Source organism: Mus caroli, unplaced genomic scaffold, assembly GCF_978045245.1.
Source record: "Mus caroli unplaced genomic scaffold, Mus_caroli_1 scaffold_19, whole genome shotgun sequence".
NCBI lineage: Eukaryota > Metazoa > Chordata > Mammalia > Rodentia > Muridae > Mus > Mus caroli.
The window spans coordinates 30,273,983-30,289,025 of NW_028227274.1; the positions used below are offsets into that span (position 1 = coordinate 30,273,983).

At 39.6% G+C, this 15,043-nt stretch overlaps 1 protein-coding gene across 1 annotated transcript in view; it reads left to right on the forward strand.

Annotated features, from left to right (window-relative positions):
- The first annotated feature begins 4,423 nt into the window (after positions 1-4,423).
- Wdr36 (WD repeat domain 36) overlaps positions 4,424-15,043 on the forward strand; it is a 36,748-nt gene continuing 26,128 nt past the window's right edge. Inside the window, exons 1-8 of the mRNA XM_021150216.2 lie at positions 4,424-4,711; positions 6,585-6,612; positions 8,175-8,275; positions 9,029-9,146; positions 10,886-11,018; positions 13,282-13,336; positions 14,522-14,654; positions 14,832-15,007. Of these exons, the coding sequence (XP_021005875.1) occupies positions 4,541-4,711; positions 6,585-6,612; positions 8,175-8,275; positions 9,029-9,146; positions 10,886-11,018; positions 13,282-13,336; positions 14,522-14,654; positions 14,832-15,007 (915 nt within the window). The 5' untranslated portion in view covers positions 4,424-4,540. The remainder of the gene's footprint in view (positions 4,712-6,584; positions 6,613-8,174; positions 8,276-9,028; positions 9,147-10,885; positions 11,019-13,281; positions 13,337-14,521; positions 14,655-14,831; positions 15,008-15,043) is intronic.

The following is a 15,043-nucleotide window of genomic DNA, read 5'->3' on the forward strand; positions in this document are numbered from 1 at the left end:
ATACTCATAGCTGATGTATATCTTAAGATTGGCATTGAGCTCAATTTGTAGACACATAGCTTTAGGGTGGAAAAATGGGAGCTTTTAAAGTATAATTGAACAAGTAGGTTAACCAGCCTTGAAGTAAGTAGTCTTGAGTTTTGATTTATCATTGTGTGAGCTAATTGGATGACTCACTTTGAATTATCTCTGTGTGAGTTTACTGCTTACTGTTGAAAGCTATGAATACCAAGTAGGGTCAAATTAAGCTTGAATAATTGTACATGGAGTTAGGACACTCTCTTGGTTCTTGTCTTCTTGAAAGCACTAAGTAAAGGGACATAGATGATTTAAGCAGAAGTTTGCAGTGTTACAACAGAGATCGAACAAAGGCTGAGATCATTTCTTTGAGATTGGTTAGTTCCCTGTGGTATTATGGCATGTCAGGAAGAACCCACACACTGCTTACATGTCCCCAGGCAGGGGAGTATTAGGTGCTGTTCTTGATCTTCCTAACTGGAATGGTATAAACCTCCTTTATCCACCGCTAACTTTTCTGTTAAGTACTGACCTTGACTATCTGTCCACAAGCCACTAAACTGCAAATAAAGATGGGGTCTAGCAAGAAGCTTCCATCTAGGAGGCTATTCTAGACCATACCACAGACAAGAAGGAAACCTTGAGCTATGGATATATGAGGTAACCAATAATTTGCAAGAAGCTGTATGAGAAGCAAGGATATGTAAAAGAACAATAGCACCTGCTGAGCTCTGATCTTCAAAAGCTTTTCAGGGAGATGGCCATGCTCTTATCACTGGCCCCGAGCCCTACCTTAATCTTATTTATTAACTTGGTTATCTTACACCTAGCTAGAAGACTTATTCTTTACATCTTTCTTGGTGTATCAGACTGTGCCATTGTAACCGTTAACCTTCCTTTCACCACTGCCTCTGTTCTCATTACAATACATGTGAGGAATGTGCATCTTTCACTATCAGCTCCTTCCTCTTACTACTTATAGAAAACTAGCTCCTGTATCACTTGTGTGTTGGAAATACAGACTTGACTTTTTAGGCAAATCTCTTACTTACACCCCAGTTAACAATTCCCCCATATAATGTTTCTTCATAGTGGTACCACTCAGCTAATGATAGATAGATGACAGATAGACATATCCTCCATCACCAGAGAAACAGTGGGACAGCCAGAAAGAAAAGGAACTGATATGTGATATCTGCTTTCTAATTATCTAATTATATATTCTCAGTTCACAGTAGTTCACTCATAAAGGAAGTAAATAAAAACGACCCAGAAACTTAACATTTCTACCGTGTTCAGTTAGTACACTCAAAAGAAGCAAGCATTTATAAATTGGGTTAGCCCAATGAACAGCAAGCGTCCCTAAAACGTTGTGGTCAGCAATAGCAACAAGTATTTATTCGATTATCCAGTTTCAGATTCAATTTTAGGAATGGCATGACCCTCAGTCCTGATTCAGATACCTTCAGTTAAGATACCAAACACTGGTGGTGCATGTCTTTAATGCCAGCACTTGGCAGGCAGATCTCTGTAAGTTCAAAGCCAGTCTACTCTACAGAGTGAGCTCCAGGACAGCTAGGGCTACTCAGAAAAACCCTATCTCAAGAAACAAACAAATATAACAAACAAAAGATATCACTCAAAGCTGCAGTCATTAGAAATCTTTTTTTTTTAAAGATTTATTTATTTATTATATGTAAGTACACTGTAGCTGTCTTCAGACACTCCAGAAGAGGGCGCCAGATCTCGTTACAGATGGTTGTGAGCCACCATGTGGTTGCTGGGATTTGAACTCCTGACCTTCGGAAGAGCAGTCGGGTGCTCTTACCCACTGAGCCATCTCACCAGCCCCTAGAAATCTTAACTGGGGTTGATGGACCAGCTTCTAAGGTGGCTAACTCACAAATCTAAGTGTTAGTAGACAAGAGGCCTTCAGTTCTTTGCTATGTCGAGTGCTCTGTAGGTCTGCCTAAAAATCTAATAACATGGCAATTGACTCCCCTAGGAACTAATGATTCAGAAAAGTTTTTGTGATCCAGCCATGTAACACAGTGTCAACCTTTTGAGATAGGGACTTGGGCAGCAATTTCCTCTGATTTGATACATTTCAGCCCAGGGAAAGGTTCTGTAAAAGTCAAAAAGTAAACAACTGGAAAGTCTCAGGAAGCTCCGGAAACTTATCAGATTGAGCAGATCCTCCCCACAATTATGGAAGCAGGAAAACCTCTCAAACCAGAAGAAACCTCCAAGGATGCTGCTTTATATAGCCTTTGAGGAGGGTGAGGCTAGAATTTTGGTGATGTAGATACTTTTGAATCTTCCTTGCTCCCTTAAGTAACTTCTTAGCCATATATTTTTTAACACCATTAAAAGCATTGGCTGTGAAAATTGGAATATACTAGAATCATTACTTTGGCTCATCATTGCTTCCTTGTATAAGATCAACAAATGTTTCTTTAAATTTCCTCAGGAAATGTTGCATGTGAGAGTATATGAGTGATAAATACCAGGAATCAGGGATGTTAAAGAATATCTTGGGATCTCGATGCCATGATAGACAAAAATTTTTAAAAAATAGTCTTTATTACTGAAGTGCTAAGAAAAAGTAATGTTTAACCTTTAAAGTGCTCATACTGGACTGGTGGCTGTACTTACAATCTCAACACTGAGGCAGGAGATTGAGGGAGCATATCCAAGACTCATGAGGACTCTGTCTCAAGAGGAAAACTCTTAGTTCAAACCTGACTTAGCCATACATTTTCCTGGATATTAGGAAGCCTTAATTCATTGATTCAAACTGAAATTTATCACCTCTCAGCAGGGTATTACTTCTATTATCCCAGACTCTACTTCTTTGTAGTTTGAGCTTGATTCTGCTGTCTTTATGGTATCTCTAAGGAACAATGGTTGCACCTAGTTTCCTTCCTCTCTGATCACATAGTCACAAAACTTACAGGCTCCTGAATAGCAAGTGATCAGGACAGAGTGAACTCTGGCTAACAATACAACTCCCAAGGAGTCCATAACATCCTTTTCAAATGACATAGCACAGCCGTTAACACATGTATCTGTTGCAACCATAATGCTAGATTTTTCATAGTCATTTTGATTTTTAAACTGTGTTTCATTAGTCAGTGGTCAGGAAATTTACCAGGCTCAGGAAGATTAGAAAGTTACAAGTTATGCCGTCCCAGCACTCGGGAGGCAGAGGCAGGCTGATTTCTGAGTTCGAGGCCAGCCTGGTCTACAAAGTGAGTTCCAGGACAGCCAGGGCTATACAGAGAAACCCTGTCTCAAAAAACAAAAACAAAAACAGGCACATATGTCAGAATGGAGGTGGTAGTTAGAAGATAGTTTTCTGGAGTGGGTTCTCTTGTTCCACCATGTGCAATCTGGGGATCAAATTCAGGCTTGCCCACAAGGGTCTCTACATGCTGAGACATCTGGCCCTGCATGGAAAATTTCAGTCTTATACCAAGGCACATATGTATAGATAATAGATGGGGGCAGGGGAGAAAGGGATAAATATAGAAAACTGGAGAGACCACACAGATAGACACTTCACACTATGTAGCCCTGTCTGGCTTAGGACACAGAAATTTGCCTGCCCCTGACTCCTGAATGCTACGATTAAAGGTGTGGACCACCACAAAGGTTGATATGATGAATTCTCACATAATTTTATAGCTTCAACAATTATCAATCTTATTTCAACTGAACATACTTCTCTTTCCTGTTACCCTTGAATAAATTTTTACACATCATATTGTTTTTCCAGGCCTCTCTGTTTAGTACAAGCTGGTGTAGAACCCACTCTACAGCCTAGGCTGTCCTCCTCCTCCTACCTGCTGGTGCTGAGATTACAGAACTGTATTACCGCAGCTGCTACATCATCCGTGTGTACATAGGTCAGTGTGTATGCTCAACCCATAAAGAATTTGACAACCATATTACTATTAGTTAAAATTAATTTCCATTATTTGTTTGCTTGCTTATAGGCAGGGTCTGTGTATGTAGCCTTGGCTGTCTTGGAACTATGTAGACCAGGTAGTTTGGAGATCTGCCTGCCTCTGCCTCCCGGGAGATTAAAGGCGTTCCTACCACGCCCTACACTAACTTCAGTTTCTTAACAAATATCCTGTGATCTCTTGGTTTTACTCCGTTTATAATTCTAGTTCTTGTCTCTTCCGCTTAAGTCATTAAAGTCCTTCCCACGCTGTTGCGTATTTTCCTTCACTTGCAGCTCGACTATGACCTCCCTGAAAATGGGTCACTTCAACCAAGAGGAAACCAACCTCACTGAGAAACCAGCCACGTGAGGAACCAAAGTTCCACTCGCCCGCAGGCTCCGATGGGAGCTCATTTTGTGTTACACCGAAGGCGGTCCGTTCCTGTACCATCGGCCCCGGATCCAGGAAGCACGCCTCGCTCTCCTGCTCCGGCACTGGCTCTTCCTGAGGCGTGCTGCGGCTCTCCTGGCGCGCACTCGCCACCGGGCCGTGAGCTGAGCGGAATCCCGTCTATGGCGGAGATGGAGAGCGCTGTGGAAGGCCGCACGGCCAGCGTGCTGTTCGCGGGGTTCCGGGCCTTGGGGCTGTTCAGCAACGAGGTTCCACACGTGGTGCGGTACAGCGCGCTCAAGCGCCGCTTCTTCGTGACGACTTGCGTGGGCAAGAGCTTCCACACATATGACGTGAGTGATTTCCTCCACCCGCTTCCCGGGAACCAGAGCTGCCCCGGTATAGTCCTACTTTCGCCTCCCACCTACCTAGGGTTTCCCTTTTTGCGCCCTGTCTTATGTAATCCTTCGCTGTCGCGCTCTCCTCACGGCATCCTTGTGCCCTTGCACTTAGTTCACCTGGGGGCGAGTTTCGGAGGAATCTTCTGGCCCAGGAGCAAACTACTGGAGAACGTGTCAGTTTGGGGGCAGTATATCTGTTTACATACCCCTAAGCATGTGAACAAATAAAGCAAGACCCTATCCCTCGGTCATAATTTTTTTTTTCCACAAGACGACGACTTAGACATTACTATTGTATAATTGGCCACAAAAAAATGGGTTGGAGATTCAGACTGAAACAGTAAAAGAAGTGAAGACGGTGAGATAAAGGTTGAGGGACCCCCTTCATATTTGATCGCTATCCAATTTGCCTACGTGTTTGAGTATTATAGCGCGGTTCTTAAATGAAACTGTAGACACTCAAAGGTTGATTGCATTATCTGATAGCAACCTTGAGTAAATTTAGAAGAATTACGTTTCGTGCCAAGGCCTTTCGTCTTAGAAATGGTGTGTAACTTGTAATAGCCTATTCATTCTTGCAGTCATTAAGAAGGACCGCTGGAGGCTGGGAGGCAGATGAATTAGATTGAGGTCAGGTGTGGCTGAAGAGCTGTTGGGTTTCTGAAAGCCTGGTGTGGTAACGTTGAGAAGAGTGGGTTATAATGCGCTTCTTCGCCCTGTAGAAGCAGGTCTTGATCTTGGAGATCTTGCTTGCAAACTTTGGGCTATGTTGAAGTTTCTAGCTGAAGTGTCACTTCTTTTTCTCAGTTAAAAGTTATTGAAATTGTCTTCAGTCAGGTGCTTTCTAGCTACTCTGTTACACAGAAACACTTTCCCACCCATCTGCTTTCCTATTCACCCTGTGATTAGAAAAGTGACACAGCCTTTTGCTTGTCTGTGTATTGAAGTTTAAAGAAAAATCAGTTAAGATCTCTTTTTGTTCTAACTTGTGGTGCGCTTTTATATTTACTCTTACACAACAGCATTACATGTTTGAAGACCCTGTGCTGGTCAAACCAATCGGTGCATTGTTCGAAACTGGAAATAGCTTAAGAGTGAAAACATGAACCTTTTGTGTACAAGTCACTGATATGCTCAGGACATTTGTAAGCTTGCTTGGTCTACCATATCTCTCTCCTGCTTTTACTGTGCCCTCAGACTTCCTACAGATTAGCTTATTATACAAGAACTTAAGACAGAGTTTTGGATAGGACATACTTTGGATAGCTAATATTTATTGGACATTTACTGTATAATTGGCTACATTCTGTTTTACATATGTCTATTCAGAATCTATTTGAATGACCCTATAATGTGCATATGCATTTTAGTCCCCAACCCCACTCCCCCAAGGATTGAATTCAAGGGTGTACAGTAGTTAAGTAAAATTCCAGATGTCACACAGCTGGATTATTACCCATATACTAAGATGCTTGAGTTATAGTGTGCAAACTAGTCACGCCCACTGTTTTTGTATGATCCAGGAATCACAAGTGGTTTTCATGCTTTTATAAAAGTTGGAGGAAGATCAAAATGTTTTATGATATGAAAACTATGTAAAGATTAAACCTTAATGCCCATACAATATTGGAGTCCACCCAGGGCCATTTATGACTTATGACTGATTCACAGGCATGCTGAATAGTAAAGAGTTGGGTCAGTGTCAGAAAGGATAGTGTAGCAAGTTTATGTAGGAGGTAATGACTTAATTTGGGGGTCTTAGGTATTGTAATTGTTTTTGTTAATGAAAATGTGTTTAATTCTTCTTTTTCTTTTGTAAAAACAGGTTCAGAAACTTAGTCTGGTTGCAGTAAGTAAGTGTACTTTCTTGTGAATTTGTCCATGTTTGCTCAATTGATAGTTTTTATTTTGTCATAAATAATAATGATAATGATAAGGGCAGGACAGGGTCATGTCACTCAGGTGTAGTCCATCAGAACTTATTTTTATGATCTACATGACGTTTTAAATGGCTGATTCTTTTTTTTTCTGTGCTGGGAATTAAACCCCTTGGGCCTTGCACACACTAAGTAGATATTATACAACTAAAATTCATCTTCATTGCTTATGACAAATTTAGTTGTTTGTTTATTTTTGCTTGTTTAATAATTTTCACTCAGTACTGTGGACTCAGGCACTTTGTCAGAAGTAACAATGAATGACATGTCCTGTATTGGAGCACTTAAAATTACCATTCCCTGTGTTGCTACGACTTATTCTGTGGTAATGTGCACTTAGAGGCAGATTGTCCCTTTATCCTTTAGAATGTCTCTTTTAGCACTTAATGTGATATTTGCCTAAATGAATTATTAACATGGTAATTTACATGTGCACAGGAGTGTGCCTGCACAAATAAAGAAAATTAAAGAACTGTAGTCACTGTATGATCAGGATAAGGGGAACAAATTATCCCCTGATCCAGGGAGACATCAGGGTGTGGGGCAACTGACCACTCCTTGGGCCAAAGAACCAAGGCAAAGAATCGTGTTGTTGGATCCTGGTGGGGATGGAAGACCTGGAGGATAAAGGAATTTAGTTGTAGAAGGACAGCTACTGTGTTTCTCAATTTAGTTTGTTGCTTGCAGTGAGAAGTATATTTACTTTTCTGAAAGATGTTTAATAGACTAAAGGGCTTGGAAGCTCAGAGAGACTGGCTTTACGTTCAAATACAGTCCTTGTGAGATGCAAGACTTAAGGAGTTCATTGTATATGTCTGAAAAACCCTGTGTGTTTTGTTTTAAGTAAATAAGCAGAAGAGAGTAAACTAAGTTGAGTAAGAAAGTGAATTGGTAGTTCTACAGAAAATACTGTTGTGGAGTGTAAATTCCAAATGGAACACTCAAGACGAAAAGTACTTAAGACTATCCTCTATGTAGTAAACTCTTTAGCCTTAAGAGAGGAGCGAGAAAGAAAGGGCAGTATGATCCTGTTCATGAAAGAGGACTTAGGAAATTGTATCAGTGATCGTGGCTAGAGGTAATAGGCATATTTACTTCGGGAAAGACTTGAGTAGAAACAGTCTTGTTAAGTAATTATTGTAGGGCGAGCATATAGAATACTGTATGGAGTTTCTCAGAGTCCGAGTTACAATTTACTTTTAAATTTTTCTTGTAGTAATAAACTTTATATTGTTTAAGATGTTCACAGTGATATCTACTAGATGTCCAAATGCCAATTTATATATTAAGTGCTGATTTTTTTCCCCAATTTCTCAAAAAGCTTTCTCTTTCTTTTAAATTCTATTATTTCTGTACAAGATACATATTTATGATATTGAAGTCAAAAGTTTTATACTGATTCTCATTTTTATTTAAATATATATTTTTAAATTATAGTTATGAAAGTATTTTAACCTTTCTTTTCTATTTTTCCCTAGGTAACTCTGTTCCACAGGATATCTGTTGCATGGCAGCCGATGGGAGGCTAGTCTTCGCTGCATATGGGAACGTTTTCTCTGCATTTGCCCGGAATAAAGAGGTTTGTATTATGAACTACTTAACTTTCTTTATTTTTCCTATTATGGCAGTTTCTAGAGGAAGATAAGATGGGTTTCATGTGAGAGAGACAGTGTGTTCACAGATGATGAAGAAAACTCAATAAAGTAACTGTGGTCCTTGTATGTTTAGGGTTTAAGGGAACAAATTAGAGTCAGGGGCCATCAGGGGCTATTAGCTGTGGGGAAACTGACTGCCTCTTGAGCCAAAGGACCAAGGTAGAAACTAGAGTTATTGCATCCTAGTGGTGACTAAAGCCCTGGAGGAGAAAGGAATTTAGCTGTGGAAGGACAGCTACTATAAAGAATTTCTTTGTCAAAGCAGAAAGATATAAGGCAAAAATAGTCTGCCCCTATTTTGCCCATATCTACTAGAAACCCCTAATGGAGGTGTCTGGAGGCCAGCCTTCTGAGCATACCGTGTTTAGGGTGCGCAGCATTGTTCTGGTAGCACTGGGGAGATTGGAGGAGGCCTATGTTTCTCACTGCAGCAAAAAACTCTAGCTCTCATTTCTGATGTCTTCCTACTGCATACTTCACTTCCCTATCATTGAGTGGCCTGAGCAAGCAGGTAAACAGGCCTGGTTCCTTACTATGTCATCATTTTAGTCTCAGGCAAGAGCTGGAGTACATTTCTAACATGAGTAGTGTAATTGTTAGTATGCTTTCTGGATAATTGGATAGCATTACATGATGGTCTAAGTAACATGGATCTCTTTTACACTTTGACATTGTAGATAGTACATACTTTTAAGGGCCATAAGGCAGAAATACATCTTTTGCAACCCTTTGGGGATCACGTTATCTCAGTGGATACTGACAGCGTTCTTATTATTTGGCACATTTATTCAGAAGGTAAGACTTTCTTTCTTTACCTTGAGATATTATATGTACTTATGCATGTAGCTAAAAATATTATGAGAACCCTAAGTTCTATACGAGAGTTTTCACATGTACACATTAACACACGGAGACTGTTGAGCATGTCTGGAGAAAGGTTCTGAGTAAGCATTTTACTTAGATTGTGAGCTACTTTCAGTGCATTAAATGTGCTTGTCTCGGCTAATACATCTCCATTGTCCTCTCCCAGCTGGGGATGTGTTAGGATGTGGTTTTCTCTGTGAAGTGTTTGGGATACACATTCACACTTGAGTCACTCTTAGGTAATATAATATCTTCATCTTTAAGTAAAGTAACTTGTGGTACTTTGAAGATCCTGTAATCTGAAAGAAAATATTCATCCTTTTTTAAAGGATGTGACTCACTGCCATTTACCTAATATTCCTTTGCAGGAGCACTGTGTGTACTCTTTGTAGTAGAGTGTGTGTAATTTTCAATGGTTAGGAGTTTATCTACCACCAGGATATCTCTAGCTTTCCTTAATAAGGTATGGTGGCTCCATCCTGAATTGGGTCTATGGAGTTACCTATTTGTGTTTTAAGTTACTGTTCCCTCTCTGTGATCCATGGAACAGTAAGTGTGTTTGTTTTTAGTAACTGTCTTTCTTTAGAGAGTCCCCTTAGAGGAGCACCCTGTCCTCATTGAATTAGTAATCCTTGGTTTTCTCTTGGTTCATGTAAGAGAAAGTATTTCCTATGAAGACAGGTTACAACAGCACAAGGTTCTTCATGGAGCTATTTTTAGTGACTCAGTAAACCTGCTGGTACAGAAAGGCAGGGACCTCTTAAAGTAGTACTCCAAAGTTTGGACACCAACCCGTCTTTCTCCTTTTCCATTTTGTCTTCTTTGATACTAAATTTTTGTGACGTTTACTGAAACATTGTTTTAATCATAAACTAAAATAAAAAACCAAAATAAAGAGGAATTTTGAGTGTAGTAAGCATACAGTTTCTAAGAGGCTTTTGATTGTACAGCAAATGACTGTGGCTGTGCCGCTCTCCCACTGCGCAGGCTTAGCTTGCCGCCTACTGTATGGGGATCCTCTGAGGAAGTGTGTGTTCCTTACTGTTGGGCTTGAGGAAGTTGTGCAGTGGCTGGTAGAGCTGCTCAGAAAGCAGATACTTTGACTCATTTGGAACATCCTATCCTACTTCTTTATAGAGTTACAGAAATCCCCATGTCCAACCCCCAAGGTTATTTTTAATCCTTTCTATAAACTGATTTGGCAGTATAATTTTGAGTAGTAGTATTTACACTAGAATTTGTTGATCATTTTTGATATGCTAAATGACATTTACAAGTTGCCCTATCACTTTTTTTAGAAATATTTATTGGATAAATATTTCTTAGATAAATAGGAAAATGAATATTTATTGGATAAAGGGCTGGTGAGGTGGCTCATCAGATAAAGGCATTTGCTGCCAGACCCAGTGTTCTGCATTAGTCCTGCATGGTGGATTGAGAGAATCAACTCCTGTGGGCTGTCTTCTGACTTCCACATGCACACTGTGTACACGTGTGCCCATCACATATACAAAATAAATAATTCTTAAAAGTGTTATACGTTAATATGTAAGTCTTTTACTTATATTAAGTCTCTGGTGTATTATATTTACTTGCATGTAGTAAATACAAGTATATGAAAATGTGTAACACAATTTCATAAATAATGTTAATAACTTTTACTTTTGTAGAAGAATACCTTCAGCTGACTTTTGATAAGTCAGTTTTTAAAATCTCTACAATTTTGCATCCAAGCACCTACTTGAATAAAATCCTACTGGGCAGTGAGCAGGGAAGCCTACAGTTATGGAATATAAAGTCCAAGTAAGCACTTACACTAAATGCTTTTACTCTCATGTTGTCTTTTACCTACTACTCCCTCAAAGGTTGTGAAGCCTCTGTCCACTGCATTAACCTTCTACTACCTTTGCAGTATGCCCCTGACAGCATATGTGAGAGCTGGCTGGCGTATTATCCTGGGACATGATGGGTGGCATCAGAAATGGCCATTGAACAGTATTTACTCAATAGTTATAGTGAAGGTTTCCATAATGTAATTGGACAGTGACTAGTAGAAATGCTTTTTATACAAATTACTTACTACCAATGTGATGACTACCCACTATTAGTAGAGATGGAAGACTGCCTAAATGATTTTAAATATATATTTATCTGTTATTTGAAAACTTATCCAAAGAGGGAAGGCAGTTCAACCTTTATGTAGTATTTCAAAAAGCAAACAAGGGACTGGAGAGATGGCTCAGTAGTTAAGAGCATTTTCTGCTCTTACAGAGGACCTGGGTTTGGTTCCCAGCACCCACATCAGGTGGCTCACAAGTGCCTGTAACTACAGTTCCAGGGAATGTGTCTCCCTCATCTCAGGTACCAAGTGTAAATGTGGTGTACAAACATACGTGGGGCACTCACATGCTCACATGAAATACTGGAGTCCTCCCCAGTTGTCCTCTCTGAAGCCTTTATACATTTGCAAAGGGAAGGTTTGAGGTTAACTCTAGTTCACAGTTCTCAATCAGTATCCAGTTCAGTTCAGTACCATTGACTGCTGACCCTGTGCTAGGTTCAGAGTTCTTGACCAACATCTGCTTCTGTCCATTGTAAAGTTATTTCCTTAGACTTTTCTTTTTTTTTTTTTTTTTTGGTTTTTTCGAGACAGGGTTTTTCTGTGTAGTCCTGGAACTCACTCTGTAGACCAGGCTGGCCTCGAACTCAGAAATCCGCCTGCCTCTGCCTCCCGAGTGCTGGGATTAAAGGCGTGCGCCACCACGCCCGGCTCCTTAGACTTTTCTTTTGCATTGTTTGCTGTACTTTTAAGTATTATTGCATAATTATTGAATAATCTAAACTCTGCAGATTTCTACTTTGAAATATGTGCTTTAATACTTCAGTGATCATTATGTTTTCAGGTATCTTTGTTTTATGACCTTATTTTATTATTGGTTAGAATTTGAAACCTAGTGCAGCATTAGAATTGCCCTATATAATCATGCAATATACAAATCCTACTCCCATCAGTAGTAATGTTTCTAGAAATAATGAAATTATAATGAAAATGCAATTCTTACCTTATTTTTGTTACTGTGCTGTGAAGTGGCTCTTGCTCATCATGTTATTTCTAAGAGCAATAAGCCCAGCTTATGGGGCTAATATCCATCTGGACTCCATTACTTACTGGATATGCTGCTGCCTTAGCTTCATTAGTGCACTTCTCTTTTGCTTTCTGGAAAATGGTGAATGTTAATAGCATTTATTTTATGTGATTTCATTTTAAATACTAAGTAAATTAGCATATGTTCTGAGAACAGTGAGTGTTGAAACCAGAATTCAATAAATAGCACCTGGGTGCTGGAGAGACGGCACAGGGGTTAAGAGCATTGCCTACTTTTTTTTTCCCCCATATTTTTTTTATTGGGTATTTATTTCAATTACATTTCCAATGCTATCCCAAAAGTCCCCCACATGCTCCCCACCCACTCCCCTACCCCCACACTCCCACTTCTTGGCTCTGGCGTTCCCCTGTACTGAGGCATATAAAGTTTGCACTACCAATGGGCCTCTCTTTCCACTGATGGCCGAGTAGTCCATCTTCTGATTCATATGCAGCTAGAGACACAAGCTCGGGGGGTACTGGTTAGTTCATATTGTTGTTCCACCTATAGGGTTGCAGATCCCTTCAGCTCCTTGGGTACTTTCTCTAGCTCCTCCATTGTGGGCCCTGTGATCCATCCAATAGCTGACTGTGAGCATCCACTTCTGTGTTTGCCAGGCCCCGGTTCCAGAAGCAACCACATGGCAGCTCACAGTCTTTAACTCCAGCTACAGGGTGCTCTTCTGGACTCTAAAGGCACTGCACACATTGGGTACACACACACACACACACACATGTGTGTGATATATATAGCATGCAGGCACAACACCTGCATACATGAGAGTAAAGTATCCTTTAAAAAAAGGATAGTATCCCTTGATCAAAAAAGTAAAAATAATAAAACAGCACCTGTTATTTTTATTAAATACATGGTTGATTTTGTTTTTCTTAAAAATGTTTTCTCTCTTTCTTCTTGTATAGTAAACTTCTATATACATTTCCAGGGTGGAAAGTTGGAGTGACAGCTCTTCAACAGGTTAGTACTTTTTTAATCAAGGAAGAAAGAAGGCTAGAAGGAGACACTCTTACTTTCCTAGAATAACCATGTTTTAGACTTAAATAAGCATTAACACTTAGCTTTGTTTCCCTTTAAACTATTACCCAGAATGAAATAGTGTTCGTTTCAGTTAACTGAAAATACGAAATGCCTTTGCTATAAAGGTTTGTGTCATCTTATGTGCTTGGAATTTCCTAGTGATTTTATTTGTGAGCATGTCATTGAGTGCCTTATGTAGAACAGAAATGAGATAACTATGGTAGAAGTGAGACTGTGGGCCATACAGAGGAATTCATCAGGATATTAAACTTTTCTATTTGAAATAATTGGGACCCAAATTCTGATGTCTATTAGATGGTAGATGTCCATAAACAGCTGTTTTTGTTTCCGTGTTTAGTCAGCCAAGTGTGTGCATGGTGCTATCTGCTGGTATAGCTTTCGTTTTTTAAAATATGCACTGCTTGCCCCAACTCAGTTTATTTGCGTTCCACCATTTAATTTGTTCTGTTCTGATGCTATCCCCTGAAGACTCCAGGAAGGAAGTATCAGGAGGGCAAGGATCCTGTTTGTTTTGTTATCCTTAGTTTCTAGAGTCTAGCGTGTAGTAGGCACTCAATAGACTGTTAAAGACTCATTGCATAGTTATACTGAATATTCATCTGTGTTAAGACCAAAACTTGTAAGTGAAACCTTCTCTGTTAGACCACTATAAAGGTTAGACCATTATAATCATTGGCTGTTAATGTTGGAACAGACTAATTATGAAACATTAGCATGTTTTCTAGGTTTTCCCCATTTTCTTTTGATAAAGCTGGCTACTTAGGTTTCTATGTTTGTGGCAAGGCTTTCCATGTTTTTAAGATTTGACCTTTCTCCCCAACTCTTCTAGTCAGAAACTGTAGTGAATTCACATACAGTCCTCTTTTCTGTGTAATTGTTTTCTAAACCAAGTCAGCCTTGTTTAAGGGGTGGGAAGAGACTGATTAGCAGAATGAAAGCTGGGGAGTAATTTGGAGAACACACTGTTAATACTTGAATGTTAATAACTGGTAATGCCAGAATCATTGGGTTTTCCTTCTCCCTTTTAGAAGGTATGTCATTTCTTTTGATGCATCATTAAGAAGTTATTTAGGGAAATAAGAGGCTGAGTCATTTGATTTTCAGGCACCGGCTGTGGATGTTGTTGCCATTGGTCTTGTGTCTGGTCAAGTTGTCATTCACAACATTAAGTATGATGAAACATTAATGAAGTTCCATCAGGACTGGGGACCCATTACTTCCATTTCATTTCGCACAGGTAACATTTAACTTACTTAATAATTAGAGTTAATACTTAATTAGTCATTAGAAAGATCAGGGTATTTTTTAAAAACATATTTGTACTTTAATAAAAATTATAATACTAAAGAAAAGGACACAGAAATGTGGGCAGTGTCTTGAGATGTTTTTGTTAATGTTTTTGTTTTATTAACAGATGGTCATCCAATAATGGCAGCTGGAAGCCCGTGTGGCCATATTGGACTCTGGGATCTGGAAGACAAAAAATTAATTAATCAAATGAGAAATGCACACTCTACAGCAATATCTGGGCTGACATTTCTCCATAGAGAGCCGTTGCTTGTTACAAATGGCGCTGATAATGCTCTTAGGGTACTGTGACTATTGTTGTCCTCCTCTAAGTACATG